General features: G+C 39.1%; 1 protein-coding gene across 1 annotated transcript in view; it reads left to right on the top strand.

The window, feature by feature from the left end:
- Window positions 1-10,931, top strand: part of SCLT1 (sodium channel and clathrin linker 1) — a 226,177-nt gene extending 215,246 nt beyond the window's left edge. The window contains exons 19-21 of the mRNA XM_027567331.1: window positions 3,850-3,928; window positions 7,021-7,116; window positions 10,418-10,931. Coding sequence (XP_027423132.1) covers window positions 3,850-3,928; window positions 7,021-7,116; window positions 10,418-10,480 — 238 coding nt within the window. The 3' untranslated portion in view covers window positions 10,481-10,931. The remainder of the gene's footprint in view (window positions 1-3,849; window positions 3,929-7,020; window positions 7,117-10,417) is intronic.
- Window positions 10,932-12,686: the final 1,755 nt, after the last annotated feature.

Here is a 12,686-nt window from a genome sequence, read left to right as displayed (position 1 = left end):
CCTGGAGTTTACTCCAACTCATGTCCATTAAGTTGGTGATGGCATCCAGCCATCTCATTCTGTTATCCCCTTCTCCTCCCACCTTCAGTCTTTCCCAGGATCGGGGTCTTTTCAAATGAGTCAGTTCTTCGCATCAGGTGACCAGAGTACTGGAGTTTCAGCTTCAACATCAGTCCTTCCAATGAATATTCAGGACTGATTTCCTTTAGGATGGACTGCTTGGATCTCCTTGGAGTCCAAGGGACTCTCAAGAGTCTTCTCCAACACCACAGTTCAAAAGCATCAATTCTTCGTCACTCAGCTTTCTTTATAATCCAACTCTCACATCCATACATGACTACTGGAAAAACCATAGCCTTGACTAGATGGACCTTTGTTGGCAAAGTAATGACTCTGCTTTTGAATATGCTGTCTAGGTTGGTCATAACTTTTCTTCCAAGGAGTAAACATCTTTTAATTTTGTGGCTGCAGTCACCATCTGCAGTGATTTTTAAGCCCAAAAAAATAAAGTCAGCCCCTGTTTCCATTGTTTTCCCATCTATTTGCCATGAAGTAATGGGACTGGATGCCATGATCTTAGTTTTCTGAATGTTAAGCTTTAAGCCAACTTTTTCACTCTCCCCTTTCACTTTCTTCAAGAGGCTCTTTAGTTCTTCACTTTCTGCCATCAGGGTGGTGTCATCTGCATATCTGAGGTTATTGATATTTCTCCCAGCAATCTTGTGGGAGCTTGTGGATTCCAATCTTGTGGATTCCAGCTTGTGCTTCATCCAGCCCAGCATTTCTCATGATGTACTCTGCATGTAAGTTAAATAAGCAGGGTGACAGTATACAGCCTTGACGTACTGCTTTCCTGATTTGGAACCAGTCTGTTGTTCCATGTCCGGTTCTAACTGTTGCTTCCTATAGGTTTCTCAAGAGGCAGGTCAGGTGGTCTGGTATTCCCATCTCTTTCAGAATTTTCCAGTTTGTTGTGATCCACAAAGTCAAAGGCTTTGGCATAGTCAATAAAGCAGAACTAGATGTTTTTCTGGAACTCTTTTGCTTTTTCAGTGATCCCTCAGATGTTGGCGATTTGATCTCTGATTTCTCTAAGTCACAGATTAAAAAAATTCCTCAACAGTTTCCAGAGAACTAGTATTTTATTTTTATTTGACTAAGCTACTTAAAATTAGTCTCTTTAATATTTGAGATTGAAAAAATAAACTTTAGAAACAGAAAAAAGGCATCTATTGCCTTTTCTAAATCCAGCTTAAACATCTGGAGGTTCAAGGTTCACATTTTGTTGAAGCCTGGCTTGGAGAATTTTCAGCATTACTTTACTAGTGTGTGAGATAAGTGCAGTTGTGCAGTAGTTTGAATATGCTGTCTAGGTTGGTCATAACTTTTCTTCCAAGGAGTAAACATCTTTTAATTTTGTGGCTGAAAAGTTATGACCAACCTAGACAGCATATTCAAAAGCAGCATATTCAAAATGCCATTCTTTGGCATTGCCTCTCTTTGGCATTGGAATTAAAACTGACCTTTTTAGTTTAGAGTATTTAGAGTAGCGCTGTGCAACGTTGCTTCAGTCATGTCTGACTCTGCGACCTGTGGACTGTAGCCTGCCAGGCTCCTCTATCCATTAGATTCTCCAGGCAAGAATACTGGAGTGCGTTGTCATGCCCTCCTACAGGGGACCTTCGCAACCCAGGGATCGAACCCATGTCTGTTATATCTCCTGCATTGGCAGGCGGGTTTTTATCACTAGCACCACCACACAGAGTAAGCACTAGGGGAACGTTTGCTATTATTACGACCATTACCATTATCTCCACTTTCTTGGTGGAGAGCAGTGTTGCTCACTGTCCAGTGAGGGTGACTGCTTGATACACAATAGAATAGACATTTTCACAAATGAAAAGTAACTTAAAGTTAATAATCTGTTCAAGTTGGAGGGGATATATGTGTGTGTATGGCTGATTCATGTTGTTATATGGCAGAAACTAACACAACATCGTAAAGCAGTTGTCCTCCAATTAAAAATAAATGCATTTTTTTAAAGTTAATAATTTGTATCATTGTGATCCTAAATTTTGTGTGAAATTATTACTAATAGTAAGTATTAGAAACTATTTGTATTATTCAAATAAATTGTCATGGGTAAGCAAATAGCATAGGTATCAAATCATGCAGTAGGTGTTATCTGAAAAGGTATAGACTGAGTGTTGGCAATTTTATAAATACGATCACTGTATCATCTTCCTCTCCACAGTACTCAGAGGTTATTTCTCCTTAGCACTAGTGTGCATACCTTTTAATTACATTCAGCCCAGAAGGCTGGCCACATTAGTCATTTTGCTTTTCTTTGTTATGGTGAGGAGTAATAGTAATTTAACCCATGCCTCTTACATCTAACCTGCATTGGCAGGTGGATTCTTTACCACTAGTGCCACCCGGGAAGCCCGTAAGCCACACAAGATACTTTAAGCACAGCAGTTTATCCTATCCTATTGTCATATGTGTGCATGAATGCTCAGTCGTGTCTGACTCTTTGCAACCCCCTGGACTGTAGCCCGCCAGGCTCCTCTCTCTATGGAAATTTCCAGGCAAGAATACTGGAACAGGTTGCCGTTTCCTCCTTCAAGGATCTTCTAGGGATCAAACCAGCGTCTCCTGTGTCTCCTGCCTTGGCAGGTGGACTCTTTACCACTAGCACCACCTGGTATTGTTACCACCAAAATTAACTCAGGTGAAACAATTGAATTTGTCTGTCACGCACTCAGTGACCAGTACTCAAGCTCCTCGCTGTCAGTGGCCTGACCTGTACTGATGAAGCCACTGAGTAGGAGTGAGCGTTTCCCATTCATCCGCAAGTTCTGTTATGACACCATCCATGTTGACTACCACCCATAAGGAGTGTTCAGTAGATATTTGTGAAGTTGATTTGTGGACATTTTTTGTTCTATCCTATGTATTTATAACAAATAGCTTTCTGATTTTAACAACTATCCATTCAAATATAGGACACTTACAGGACTTACCAGGTTTTTAGCCTCACTTTGAAAAAAAATCAAAGCTGATAACTGGAAGTGTTGATCTACTGACTTATTTTAGAAGCAGAAGGTCAGAGGATAAAAACCAGTCCTGAATGAACTATTTAATACTGTTTAATACTCAGAGATTAATTTGATCTGTAAAGGTTATTTTAAAGTCTCCATTGTATCTGCTTCTAACCTGGGACTTTTGAGATTATCTTTGGCCAAAGGGAATATAATGCTTATATGTTGAACAGCAACACAAAAAGATGACACTTATGTGCATAATTCTATCTAATAAAGCATAAGGGATATGAATGCATAAGATAAAGCAAATAACAACCAAAACTTATATTTTAATCCTGAATATACTAAGCTGAAATGGTGTTTGGAGTGATTAACATTACCTTAAATTTCCAAGAATTGAGCCTCTCTAAGAAGTGCTATATATGAACATTAAAAACAACAAATACTGTATGTTTAATATGAATATACTTTTATTTTAATGCCAAATAATATCAGTGATATAAAGGATACTTTGGCACTTTCGAAATATGTGAGGGGAGGTTTGATTTTTTTATTGTGGTAAAATATACCTAATATAAAATGGACAATTTTAACCTTTATTTAAATTGTAAATTTACTGTCTCAATCGATTTTAAGTGAACAGTTCAGTAGTGTTAAGTGTATTCTCACTGTTGTCCTTGCACACAAGATATTTTTTGTTTAGAACATGAACATGTACCTCACTAATATTCTATTTTGTTAGGTTTTTGAACAGCTATATTAATGGTTTTCTCTTCTCTTCTTTTTCCTCTCTCTTGATTAATAGGAGTGAGCTGAGTCGACAGAAACTTCATACCCAAGAGCTGCTTTCTCAGCTGGAAATGGCAAATGAAAAGGTAGTTGAGGTAAGATAATGGCCCTCCTGGGAAGCACACACTATAGAATCTTACCTGAGCCAAGTTCAAATTAATTCTCTACTTGGAAATGACCATGCGGATGTGAGTATTTCTTGCAGAAATCATACATAGCATTAAAAGTCCACACATAATATAATGCGAATAAAAGCTTTGGAAGTCAGTGATTCATCATATTTAAATGACAAAGACAGAGCTCCTATTTCAGTTTCACCATATAGCTTGTGCTGTTTCAGAAGTGTTAGGATCCTCTTTATTTCTGTGCATGTCTAAGATTTTTTTTTTTAACCCAGTTGCACTAATTTTGTTTTAATCCATCAGAAAAGACATGTAGGAAATACTTTTGCCTACTGGAATATATGAAAGCATTCCTTTACATTAATGCTTTAGAACTAAAGTTAACAAGGGTTTATTGTCGTTTTCGTTGAAGAAAAAGGGTTAAACAATTTCTAGATTATGGTTAGAACTTTCTAGAACTCTACTTCTTTATTTGATGTTTTAATTTCTAACATATTTCTTGGAATTTCATTAACAGGCTGTATGGCCCACTAGCTCTCTATGGCCTTCCGTAGGAGCCATAGTGAAGTCATTGCTCTTCAGTCTTATAGCATTATAAACTGACATGAGAAATTTAGAAAACAATTAGACCATAGCCATTAAAATACTCTTTGATGTAGCTCCCGCTTCCAGGAATCTGTCCTAAGGAAATAATTTAAAATATGAAAAAAATTTTAAAGGAAAATATTCAACACAGTAATGTTAATTTTTTTGGAAGATCAAAAGCAACTCAAATGATCAGTTAGAAAAAGAACAGTTGCATATATTATGATTTATCTAATCTGGATTCTGCTTTCACCATTATGGTAGCAGCACAGAAATATGTACCTTATATATCATCTGATTGTAACTATGAAAATGATTATTATAGAGGATGGCAGTTTTTCCTCAGGTTTTCTCTAATGTTAATGATGTGCCTCTTAAATTTAAGGCTACATATTTAAACATCTTGGTAAATTGGAGCAGCTAATAGAGTTCTCTTCATACAATTTAATTTTGCTTTTGGGCACAATAAGAAATAGAATAAGCACATTTTAACAGGATACTGTTATTTCAGTATTTTGTATTACTAGGCATGACATTCACTCTTACCACTTGTATGTTAGGACACAGGAACTATCTAGTTCAAAAAAACTATATAATAATTCTGTGTGTGCACAGACTTTTTTTTTTTTTTTAGGCTAGTAGTTAAGCGTGGAAAAGGCTAATACATCTTTTAATTGATAGATTGCTTGCACTTGTCTGCATTACACCATGTTGTGACAGACTGACAGTCACGATGCCTGTGTAGTTGCCTGAGGCTGCTCTAACAGAGGAAGAGAGGCTGGGGTGACTCAGTCAGCAGGTACTGGCTGTCTCTCAGTTCTGGAAGCTGGAAGTCCAGACTCAGGAGACAGCAGCTCTGGTTCCTTCCGACTCCCCGGGAGAGAGTCTGTTCAGGCCTCTCCCCTCACTTCCAGTAGCCTTAGGCACTCCTTGTCTTGCTGATGGTGTCTTCCTATGTTCTTCCCTTTGTACGTGTCAATCTCTATGTCCGAATTTCCCCTTCTTATGAAGACACCAGTCACATTGGTTTAGAACCCACCCTAATGACCTCATCTTAACTTAGTCATCAACAAAGAACCTACTCCAAGTAAGGTCTCATCCATAGCCGAGGGGAAAAGGGCTTCAACGCAACCCTTAGGAGTGCCTTAATAACTCCATTGACCCTGATACCCTCTGACATGCAGATGTATTGGGAAACTTGGAAAAGATTTCTTCTTTTATTACTGTTGTTTGTTGTTGTTTTAGTCACTAAATTGTGCCTGACCCTCCAGGCTCCTCTGTCCATGGGGTGTTCTAGGCAAGAATACTGGAGTGGGTTGGTATTTTCTTCTCCAGAGGATCTTCCTGACCCGGGGATTAAACCCATGTCTCCTGCATTGCAGGAGAGCCGGTGGCTCAGACGGTAAAGCGTCTGCCTGCAGTGCGGGAGACCCAGGTTTGATTCCTGGGTCGAGAAGATCCCCTGGAGAAGGCAATGGCACCCCATTCCAGCACTCTTGCCTGGAAAATCCCATGGACGGAGGAGCCTGACAGGCTACAGTCCATGGGGTCACCAAGAGTGGGACACGACTGAGCGACTTCACTTTCACTTTCTCCTTCATTGCAGGCAGTTTCTTTACCACTGAGCCACCAGAGAAGCCCCACCTTCTCTTTTTTAAATAATGCTTTCAGCATATAAATCATTTAAGATAAGTCTCAATAGTGCAAATGTTACTTGCTCAGTCGTGTCTGACTCTTTCTGACCCCATTGACTGTAGCCCACCAGGCTCCTCTGTCCATAGGATTCTCTAGGCTAAATACTGGAGTGGGTTGCCATTCCCTTCTCCAAGGGATCTTCCTGACCCAGGGATCAAACCTGGATCTCCTGCACTGCAGGCAGATTCTTTACTGCTGAGCCACCAGGGAAGCCCTAACTAAGATAAGTCTAATTCTGTAAAAATCAGGATTTCTGGAATGAGTATTTTCTGCTCCTTGACTTTAATAATGTGTGCACGATGTCACCACTTCCCTGGAAGCTCTGCGAGCACAGTGGTTCGAGCGCCCCAGCCAACAGTGTATGCATCACCTGAGAACCTGACAAAAAGCGCAGAGTGTCAGACTGAGCCCGCCCCTCGTGACACTCTGCTTTGAGGCCCAGGTCTGTGCTCTCACACTCACAGGTGACAGCAGAGCAGTTTTCTAGCATCTCATACTGAACGTCCTCGTCTTCAGGTTCACTTTGCTTTGGATTTAATTCACTTCCTTTGGTGGTTTGTGACAGCGGTGGGTGGTGGTGGGGGTGGGGAAGACACCAATTTAGTCATAATGTAAAACCAGCTTTGAATTTGGCGTTCATAACTTGAAAAATATGAATTTGGAGATATATTGTCATTACATTTTGTAAGTGATAAAATAATGTTCAGATTTTTCATTGATAATTCCATGAAACACCTCCATGCCACGTACAGATTTCTAACTTGTCTTATATTTCCCCTTAATAGAATGAAAAGTTAATTCTAGAGCACCAGGAAAAATCCAACAGACTTCAGAGGCGACTGAGTGAAGCGGAACAGAGAGCTGCTTCGGCCTCCCAGCAGGTAGGAAGCATCCTCATTATGCCTGGATGATGAGAGTCTGAGTAAGTCACAGATTAAAAACATTCCTCAACAGTTTCCAGAAAACTAGCATTTTATTTTTATTTGACTAAGCTACTTAAAATTAGTCTGTTTAACATTTGAGATTGAAAAAGTAAACTTTAGAAACAGAAATAAACATCACCTGAGTCTAGAACTGCACTGTCCAACATGGATAGATGTAGCCACTAGCCGCTGTTTACATTTAAGTCAGCTAAATTGAAATCCTCACACTATCAGATTTCACGTGCTCAAAAGCTGCATGAAGCCGTGACTGTCATATTGGCCAGCATCAAATAGAACAGCTCCGCAGTCTTCACAGTGAGCACTGCTCTAGAATTATGTTCTGCCTGAAACTAGGCAGGTATTCACGGAGAGATTTGAAAGTGAATCACATTGCTTTGAATATAGTGTTCCAAATTGCACTAACTGTTTTTATTGCAGTTTTTAAATGGAAAAAAATTACCTAGCTTATAGGTTTAACTTCATTTAATGGACATTTGTATGTGACCATATAAATCTCAAATACCACATAAAAGTTGTCCAATGGGAAATAGAGTAGAAAATGCAGAACATCCATGAAATAATAAGGGGCAGTTACTCATAATGCTCACATATCATATAAATGAAATGGGCCATTTGTTCTAAAGTAGGAGCAAATAGTCTCTCCTGTTAGGAACGAAATGAGAGGAGTTTAGTGATTATAAAGATAGGCTGGAAACAGATAGTTTAGACAGAAACAAACCAAGTGTATTATTATATTTGGTTATAAATTTACTGTTTTGATCAAAATTAACATTATTCTTGGATATTATTAGTCTGATAATTAACATTATTCTTGGATAATTTCATATATAGTAAAGCAATTAACTCTAAATACTCACAGAATTCAGTTTGTGATATTTATAGATTTTTTTGTTAACCTGCTTCTGGTATGAGCATGGTGTGGCTCTCAAAATCCAATCATAACTTGCCCTTCTGTTACCTTTCCTTCTTAAAAGTAATTATAGTTTTATCAGGTACGTTTAATTTCTTATGAAATTATGGACTGATGGATGAGATAATTATTTAAGAATTCATTTATTCATTTAGATTATAAGGTTACAGGAGCCAACATGTTCAGGGCAGTATCTTGAGTGGAGGTATTTTGGTATCTGGCAAATAACCTTGTACCATTAATTAGCCATGTGACCTTGGGCAGTTTCAACATCTCTAAGCCTCAGTCTGTTCATGTTTAGGATAATAACACCTCCCTAATAGAGTTATTGAAAGATCAAAGGAGTTAACACATATAAAGCTCTTAGCATGGTCATTAAGTGGTAAATAGGTAATTAGATACATAGAAATTAAATTTCTACCTCACAGTCTTTAAAGCTTCAAGTTTATCTTTTTTAAGGACCGTGGTAAAGAAAGTGAAAGTTGCTCAGTCTTGTCCGACTCTTTGCAACCGCATGGACTACACAGTCCATGGCAGGCCAGAATACTGGAGTGGGTAGCTATTCCCTTCTCCAGGGGATCTTCCCAACCCAGGGATCAAACCCAGGTTTCCTGCATTACAGGCAGATTTTTTACCAGCTGAGCCACAAGGGAAGCCCTGTGGTAAAGAAAATGCCTACTTAAAATCAGCTCCCTGGAGTTGGATAGTAACAAGAGTCCAGTTACAGAACCTTGATGATATAATCCAGGTGGCATCTACTCCCATCCCCTTCCCAACAGCATTAAACCTCAACAGTCCACAGTATTTCTCCTGTTATTTAAACTCTCCAATGGCAGAGATTCTCCTAATCTCTTTGTGAGCCTTTTTTAAAATGTTTTGTCAGTAACTGCCTTACAGACTTTTCTTTAAATTTTTTGTTCCTGCCATTCTCTTCTCATTTGAAGACAGAAAGTAATCATTGACCATTTTCCCTAAACACAAAGAGGAATTTATTCCCTGGGGTTAGTTTTTTGTTGTTGTTGTTTTCTATTTTAAAAGTATTCAACTCAAACTTTGTTTCTAAGACATATATTCAATTTAAAAAAATTTTTATCTTTGCCTTCTCTGAATCCTTTCTAACTTTCCCATATTCTTCCAGAAATTGGGAACTGCTATTAGAAATACTATCCTGCTAAGGGCTTGATATTCAGTAAAGTAAAGGGGTTAAAAGATTATTGTTGTCTCTCTCATGCTGTCTTTACTCAGGCCGTCTAGCATCTCCTCATCGGCTCAGCACAGACCCTGCGCTGTAGTCATTGAGTCATGCTCGGAACGTGCTATTGTGATCAGCGTTTTCTGTAGGGCCTTCCTCCGTCTTGGGACAATGGTATAGATGGTTAGATATTCTGAGTGCGTCACTCTAAGCTACTGAATGCCGCATGGTGTTCTTTTCACTGTATGGGATTTTTTAAAACCAGTGTGGTGACACAAAACCTAGAAACGATGAAAATAAATTAATGTGACTATGTAAGATTTCAGATTTCTGCGTAAAAAAGTAACGTCAGTGACAAACTGAGAAAAATAGTTGCAGTGTGTAATGAAAGGCTCCCATTCTAAGCAGAGTGGCTAATCAACAGCAACCGAAAAGAAGGGCTGCAGTGGAGCAGAGCGCACAGAAGATAAAAGACAGATGGAATAAAGTGGACTTCAGTAGGGGGAAAGGAGAGTGTATAGTACTTTATCATTCTTCAAAAAAAGTGAAGCAGTAATGTGCACATATTCTCATGTAGGATACTTTAAGAAGTTTGTTTAGAGGCTGGGAGTGGTGGTTGTATCTGGGAAGAGGGATGTGGAATGAAGGCGGGAGATGGGAAGGCTTCCTTTACGCTGTATGCTCTTTTATACTGTTAGATATTTTTCACCTTGTGTCTTTGTCATGAGTTCAACTTAATATTTAAGGATTATTTTCTCAGTAGACTCACTGTGACCTGTCATCATCTTTTTATTGTCAACCCTGCACTGTGCTGGCTTGCACTTAGTTTGTGTTCTAGTCTCTTTCCTGGTTAACGTTTATCTAGGTGCCTTTCATCCATCCGTTAAATATGTTTTGGAATTGTAAGTATATCACTGAGCTGTGGAAAGTCATATTTGACACACACATCTCTAGTGTAATCATTTTAAAGTCTCAAGAGTAAAAGAGAAATGAACACAAAAAGTGACCTCTTACAAGATGCCTTACAATAAAGTTGTTTTCAGTAATTGTAAGTTGTGATGCGTTACACTTTGTACTAGTTTAAGATCTTCCATAGAAAAAGTTACCTACTTACTGATTGTTCATTTCAATTGCAGCTCAGTGCGATGACAGTGCAGAGAAGAAGAGCAGCCTCCATGATGAATCTGGAAAATGTTTAAAATTATTCAGCGTTCACTCACAGAACCCTAGAATTGGGGAAGCGGTTGACCAGAAGTGTATTAAAATGGTAAAACCTGCATAGAGGGTCATTTTGCACATGCATTTTCCATTCTGTCTGGAGGGTTCTTGGAAAACAGAAGAGTGACAGCTTCCTGTAAGTAAAAGATAATCCGATATTGAGCTTCAGTGGAGAATAAAGCCCGCTGGGAAGAACGCACTGCCTTCATCAACGTGTCTATTTTTTAATTCCTCCTTTTTCCCTTGGAAAAGAATCATAATTTTCAAACTATGCTAATCATGAGAAAGAGTTTTTTTAAAAATGCAAGAATTTTAGTATTTCAGGCTTCAGGATTTGAGAATTTCACATCTGTTACTCATAATTCATTTTTAAAGTTCCCAAGTCTCCATTTTATTATGAACTCACATGTAATAAATCATGTACTTCCTAAAGTGATGCTCTCATGTATTTTAATGTATAATTGCAGTGGTTCATTTTTACCTTGTGTGATTTTCAGTATTTATCAAATATTGATATTTAAGAATTTGGGAAGGTTCCCATTTGTCTGGGGTTTTGGATTTTGAGGTGTTCTTCTTTTGTTGTGTTTTCGCTATTATTCAAAGCAGTATGGATCAAAGGGAATCCTAAGTTCTGAGACTGCGTGGTACTGAACTGTTGCCATCCTGTTGATTTTCATAGACCCATTGTAGTCACTCACTCTCTGCTGCTAGTTGAACATGGCGCTCCCTGCTTTCTATGATGGGCTTAGGTGGGTTTGCACCTGGACAGAAAGTTAGGAGACCATTGCGGTAGTCCAAAGACAATGAGGTGGCATGAGAATGCGCACCTGTAAATGTCCAACCAACAGTCGGAAGTTTAGGACTGGTGCCCACAAATTGAGACAGTCACGGGGTCTTTGGCCTGGAGCTGAGATTCGAAACCACGAGGGTCGGGGCTGGCCCCGAGGCCCTGTGTGATGTTCTCTCACTACCTCGTCCCCCGCATTGCTCGTGCTCTGTCCCTGGCGATGCCCTTCCGTACCTCCCATCATAGCGTTTTCCTCCTCCTCCACACAGGGTCTCTGCTCACACTTTGCCATTTGCATATCCTTCAAGTGTGCAGCTCCCCACAAACCCTGCCTCAGGCTGCTTCCCCAGACTCAGCAAGGTCCCTTTGTTGTATTGCTCTTAGTCTATGCTCTGTTTTTTCCTGTATAGCACTTAAGAAAATCTGTAACTCTTTTTGAAGCTTTTACTTTAGTGTTATCTCCTTCCCAACAGACTGCAAGCTCCTTGAGAGCAGAACTGTCCATCACGCATCATTGTATCCTTAGCGCTCAGCATGGCTCCTGGAGCACAGAAGGTGTTCAGAGCTGTCTGCTTAAAAACTGAAAAAGAGTCTTTAAGGAGAGACCTTAGAAAATGTCTTTGTTGGTTGAATGAGCTCAGGAAGAAATGTCACTGGAGGAGACTGAATAGGAGCAGTGAGAGGCTGGTAACCAAGAGAATCCAGTATGATAAAAAGTGAAGGGTGGATGGAATCTAGGCAGGAGGGAGCCAATGGTCGCTAGTGTCAGACACAATGATGAGATGATAATACAGACATGACAGCTAAATGGCAGGTAGGCGCTCAGCTTATTTCCATTTCTTAGAAGATTTTTCATTTGACTATCTAAATTCCCTCCCGTGTCATTCACAGACTGGGTTATAAGAGTTATGTTCATATTTATATTTAGAATATAATGTTTATTTTTAAAACTTTTAATCAGAGAAAATGTTAGAATTGTGTCTGACCAAAAAATGAGACTGTAGGAGAAAACACTTCAGAAACTAACAATCTAGACAAATGAAATATAAGTAGCAGTATCTTTTTCTAAAAAAATAATATAACTTTCCAGACTTTTTTCTTCAAGATAAAATCTTTCAGCATAAGTGCTTTCTCCAAACTTTGGGCTAAAGGTAAATGTAAAATGTACTCTTTACATTTTACTCATAATGACCCCATTCCAGTGGGCAGTCTTTCTTAGGCTTAGATACTCTCCAAGGAAAGGATATGGTACTAAAATGCAGATAAACGGCCTTTCTGATCTCTGTTCAATTTGAACAGACTTAAGCTATTTTTGGAGAAGGCAATGGCAACCCACTCCAGTACTCTTGCCTGGAAAATCCCATGGGCGGAGGATCCTGGTAGGCTGCAGTCCATGGGGT

The sequence above is a fragment of the Bos indicus x Bos taurus genome, chromosome 17 (genome assembly GCF_003369695.1).
Source record: "Bos indicus x Bos taurus breed Angus x Brahman F1 hybrid chromosome 17, Bos_hybrid_MaternalHap_v2.0, whole genome shotgun sequence".
In the NCBI taxonomy this organism is placed as follows: Eukaryota; Metazoa; Chordata; class Mammalia; order Artiodactyla; family Bovidae; genus Bos; species Bos indicus x Bos taurus.
The sequence above is the reverse complement of the archived record's forward strand: the minus strand, read 5'-3'. Positions and strand labels throughout refer to the sequence as shown.